Below are 5,716 nucleotides of genomic sequence, written 5' to 3' on the forward strand. Positions count from 1 at the left end.
TGGGGATCTATTTGTTACTGCAGCCTGGTAAACCATAACTAATAAAGAAGTAATAACTGTGCCTAGGGAAGTAAGACAGGGATTGAGAGCAGAGGTAATGTCTGAGCCAGACCTTGAAAAATGAATGAGTTGTCCTTCTGTCAGTGAATGGATGGGAATTCCTAGCAGAAGGAATGACTTGTACAATTTCATACAGGCACAAAGTGCTAGGGGAATGGCAAGATGTGTTTACTGAGGCATGGGAGACTGAGAAAGACACAGAGAAAGTGATAGGAAAGGAGGCTGGAGAGCAGATTAGGACCAACTTCGAAGCAGAGGGTTTATGTATGGATGGAGTTTAACTATCATTTCAGTACTGAGGAGAAAACAAAGTTTTTTAAGCTGGGAAGTAAAACAATCAAGTAGTTGAGAAATTAAATTCGGAAACACCAATGGTAACAGATTAGACTTTGGTTGCACCAAAGATAAAACTCTTTGTAACTACTCTGTCTTCAAGTTCCAATGTCATAATTGAAATCAGAAATTTTATATAATATGGCTGAATCCAGGATGATGTCATAGAAATGGTGATGTGAGGTGAGCCTCTTGAAATCCACCCTGGAATTTACAACAAATTGAACAACTACAATTCCATACAGGACTCCCTGCGCAGCAGACAGGCAAGACTAAGAGGCATGCAACTGAAATAATATATAAGTGAGCAAATTGGGCAAGCAGGGAAGGAGGGAAGCGGGAAGTACGGAGACACCGGCACAGGAGCAGACTGGAGTTCCATGCTCCCTGCATTCCAGAGCTACCGCAGACGCGGGAAAGGGAAGAACTCTGGTTGCTAGTGCTCCACTTATAGCCCACACTCCCACCTGAGAGATCAGCATATAACAGGGCTGGACCCAACTCTCACGGCAGAGACTGAGGAAGAAGGGTGAAAACAGAGGTTTAAGCCCTCACTGCCAAACAGCAGACAGAAGTCTTAGGCATGGACCCTAGCCGACCCCTCTTCACCCTCCCAGAGCTTGCTCCACCCCCACCTGCCCAGTGCTAGAAGTGGACCAGTAGCAGATCAAAAGAACAGAATATTTGCAGTTCTGAGAACTGTGGACCACAGACACAGATTTGCAGCCCAACTAATTCCAGCAAAGGGGAGGGAGCTGTGGAAGCAGGACCAGCTGTGGTGGTGGTCCCCGCCATTGCTCTGGGCCACCTCTCACAACCCACCCCACCCCTGTCCCCACCTATCTGGGTGGATCCCTGCAGGAGTAAACAGAACCGCAGAAAGACACAGGACCTGAATCTGGTGCAGAAAGAGCTTCGGAACTTCAAAAGATCTCCACATCCCCCAACGGAGGTGGTGCACTGAGACCCAGGCATCCAGCTCACAAAGGAGAAGCCCACTTTCCAGGGAATCCTCCCATTGTGTGAGAAGCCAGGACAGTGCAGAGAAAATATAACACTACAGCATGAGAGAGAATTAAAGGCTGCAGTTGAAAAGAAAATAAAGCATTCTACCTACACCTACTGGAAAGCAAAGGAAAGACCTTTTCTTACCAACCTGTTGCAGAACCCACACCTGTAGATGCCTAGGAAGAGAAATAATAGTTCACTAATAGCCATGAATAACCAAGGTAACAAGGCAGCTCAGAAAGAAAATGAAAATTATCCAGAAAATGAACTTGAAGACATGGAAATATGTGACTGAAATGACAGAGAATTCAAGATTGCAGTTCTGAAAAAACTCAATGAGATGCAAGAAAACACAGACAGGCAGTTTAATGAACTCAGAAACACAATCAAAGGACAAAATGAACATTTCACCAAAAAGATTGAAATTTTAAAAAAGAACCAAATAGAATTTCTGGAGATCAAGAACTCAATAGAAGAAATGAAGAATGAAATAGCCAGCTTAGGTAATAGAGTTGACCAGATTGAGGAAAGAATCAGTGACATCAAAGACAGAAATCTTGAAATGACACAGATGGAAGAAGAGAGAGACTTGAGAGTTAAAAGAAATGAAAAAACTCTACAAGAACTTTCTGACTCCATCAGAAAGAGCAATATAAGAATAATGGGCATACCAGAAGGAGAAGAAAGGGAAAAAGAAACAGAGAGTATATTCGAACAAATAGTCAACAAGAACTTCCCAAACATGTGGAAAGAACTGGATTCTTGAATCCAAGAAGCAAATAGAACACCTAATTACCTCAATCCCAACAGGCCTTCTCCATGGCACATTGTATTGAAGCTGTCTAAAATCAACCACAAAGAAAGAATCCTCAAGGCAGACAGGGAAAAGAAGATGGTAACCTACAAAGGAGAGCCCATTAAATTATCATCAGATTTTTCAGCAGAAACTCTACAAGCCAGGAGGGAATGGACTCAAATATTCAAATTATTGAAAGCAAGAAATTATAAGCCAAGCATAATATACCCAGCACAGATATCCTTTAGATAAGAAGGAGGAATAAAGACCTTTCCAGACATACAGAAGCTGAGGGGATTTTCTAACACATGACCTGCACTACAAGAAATACTAAAGGAAGCTATTCAACCAGCATAAATAGGGATAATTTGTCACAACAAAAACATAAAAGGGGGAGAGTAAAGGTCTGAACCGGCATAAGTGAACGGAGAAAGTAAACTTGCTGAAGAAACTGGAATACTCTAAATATGAAACATTTTTTTACATAAACTTAATGGTAACCATCCCCAAAAAAATGCAGAACTGAAATATATAACATTATGAAATCAGAAATTTGTTAAAATTATACCCACTACTGAAAAAACCATATGCACATTCAAAAAGATCTCAAAAATAAATATTTAGCATAGAGGCAGAAGAATTAGGACCCCAGTTAAAAGTCTACACATAAAAGAAGATCATGTTAATCTGAATATGCCTTTTTTTCAAATTCTTAGTATTTTCCAAATTTCGTAATTTTGAGTATCGTGCTTTTGACTCTCAGGGGTATTAAAAGCCTCAGCACTGTAGGTGTAAAGAGGCTGACAGAAAGGAATATAAAGTTTATTTCATCTCTTACATTGTATAAATTGTGATATTATACAATAATTGTCTCTGTTTAAGAACTGGAAATCTAGATTGATAGTTGGATCTTTCACTACATTATTTTTTTTGAAATTTACTTCTTTTATGTCTAAAATAGCATTTAAAAGAGTGTAGTAGGTTTCATTTCTGTTTAGTATCATAGCTAGCCACAAATATATATATATATATATATATATACATATATATATATGTATAGTGGTGTTTTTTTCGTTTGTAGCATAAATTGGCAGCAATTTTAGATTTTAATAGTACATAAATGTTTTTCTATAGTGTAGGGACATAAATGCTTTTCTTATGATTTAGGGAACTCATTATAAATACAAAAGCAGGAAAATGTCATAAATTAAGAAATTGTGAAGATTAACTGAAGATAACTTTTTCCAGTTCAAACTATGGCCTTGTTTGACAAGCTTATGATAAATTAATTTTTTGATACAGAAATTCAGGACTTTTCAAATTATTATATCACTAAAGAATATTATACCATCAAGATAAGTGTGCAAAATACAAGCCATTCCTTATTTTCACAGTATCACTTCCCCCAAAAAAGAAGACAGTTCTCCCCTAATCATAAAGACTGAGATTCCTAAAGAAGTAACAGAAATCATTCACTCATCACATTGCACCTTAACATTTTGAAAGACTGAGCCATATAATCCGTAGAAATTGTCAAAATTCTTTACTATGGCTTTCATTAAAATTTATCACAACCATGAAGAAAAATAACACTAAAGGTTTTCATAACATACCTTCAAGTACATTGGTAGAAGATGACTTTAAAGGTTTTCCCTTAAAAATGAAGCAATGAATAATGCCAAAAGATTTCAAAGTTATCTCTCATAATCTGTTCTTCAAATAGGAAAGAAAGTCCATAATAATTATCATCAGATTTATCTCCTTTTAGTTATTGACATGTCATCTCTAGTCCTTCTGGAGAAACTATATTATCAACAATGACTTCCCCGAAATAAAAACATGTCTTCAGACCAAAACATAGTAGAATATATTTTTCTTTTACACAAAATGTAGAAAAACGTAAAGACATTATCTTTTGTATCTTCTCCAACAGTTTCCATTTGCAGCAACAGAACAGACCCCATACCCAGAATTATCGTACATCTGAAAAAAAAAAAACAAAAATAATGTGTCAAATATTTTTTTAAAAATATTTTAGTGCCTTTTAGCATCTGACAAAAAAATGAGAAATAGTTGGCTAGGCATTAAAAAGATGGCCTGCCAGAAAGTTAAGTGGAACAATGAAGCTTTCAACTTGAACTTTCAGAAAGAGAAATTAAGGAAACAATCCTGTTTACAATTGCACCAAAAAAGAATACCTAGGACTAAATTTAATGAAGGAGGCAAAAGACCTGTATTTGGAAAATTGTACAACATTGAAGAAAGAAGTAGAAGAAAATACTAATAAATAGAAGCATACACTGTGCTCATGGATAGGAGGAATTAACATTGTTAAAGTGTCCATACTACCCAAAGCAATCTATGTTTCAGTGTGATTCCTATCAAAATACCAAGGCCATTTTTCACAGCACTAGAACAAATAATCCTAAAATTTATATGGAACCACAAAAGACCCCAAATAGTCAAAGCAATCTGGGGAAAGAAGAACAAAGTTGGAAGTATCATGCAACCTGATATCAAAATATACTATAAAGCTATAGTAATCAAAACTGCATGGTACTGGCATAAAGCAGACGCATAGATCAATGGAACATAGTAGAGAGCCCAGAAATAAACCCACGCCTATGTGGTCAATTAATCTATGACAAAGAGGCAAGAATATACAATGGGGTAAAGACAATCTCTTCAATAAATGGTATTGGTAAAACTGGATAGATCCATGCAAAAAAAAAAAATGAAACTGGACCACCTTACACAATATACAAGAATAAACTCAAAATGGGTGTGGCCAAGATGGCAGGGCCGGTGAAGGACCGTGAAGCGTTCCAGAGGCTCAGCTTCCTGTACCAGGCCGCCCACTGCGTCCTTGCACAGGACCCCGAGAACCAGGCGCTGGCGAGGTTCTACTGCCACACAGAGAGGACCATCGCGAAGTGGCTGGTCTTGAGGCGAGACCCCTCGGTGAAGAGGACCCTCTGTCGGGGCTGTTCTTCCCTCCTCATCCCAGGCCTGACCTGCACGCAGCGCCAGAGACGCTGCAGGGGACAGCACTGGACAGTACAGACCTGCCTAACATGCCAGCGCAGCCAACGGTTCCTCAACAATCCTGGGCATGTGCTCTGGGGAGACCGGCCTGAGGCCCAGCTGGGGAGCCAGGCAGGTAAATGTTAAGCTTTGTGAGAGTCTGGATGGTGTGACTGAGTTTTCCAGAGCCCCACGACCCCAGACACCTGAAGCCCTGCAGAGAGGAAAGATCAGATGCTGCACCAGTCAACCCGCCCAGCTGCTGCCAACCCGTCCAGCTGCAGCCAACCCGTTCAGCTGCAGCCAACCTGTCCAGCTGCAGCCACCACATCCAGCTGCAGCCATAGGCTTTGCAAAAGACTGGCCTTCCCTCCTCAAATAATTATGAAACTGGACAAAATGTCTGCAGCAGTTGTTACCAGACTTTGGACAACAGGCAGCCAAGGACTACAATCCTTGAGAGAAGGAATATCTGAGGTAGGTCCCACAGTGCCC

At 39.6% G+C, this 5,716-nt stretch overlaps 1 protein-coding gene across 1 annotated transcript; it reads left to right on the forward strand.

The window, feature by feature from the left end:
* The first annotated feature begins 4,987 nt into the window (after positions 1–4,987).
* LOC117026298 (ribonuclease P protein subunit p21) lies at positions 4,988–5,496 on the forward strand. The gene has a single exon (XM_033112993.1). It carries the CDS (start codon positions 4,991–4,993, stop codon positions 5,366–5,368), a length of 378 nt encoding a protein of 125 aa, XP_032968884.1. The 5' UTR covers positions 4,988–4,990; the 3' UTR covers positions 5,369–5,496.
* Positions 5,497–5,716: the final 220 nt, after the last annotated feature.

Source organism: Rhinolophus ferrumequinum, chromosome X (genome assembly GCF_004115265.2).
Source record: "Rhinolophus ferrumequinum isolate MPI-CBG mRhiFer1 chromosome X, mRhiFer1_v1.p, whole genome shotgun sequence".
Lineage (NCBI taxonomy): Eukaryota > Metazoa > Chordata > Mammalia > Chiroptera > Rhinolophidae > Rhinolophus > Rhinolophus ferrumequinum.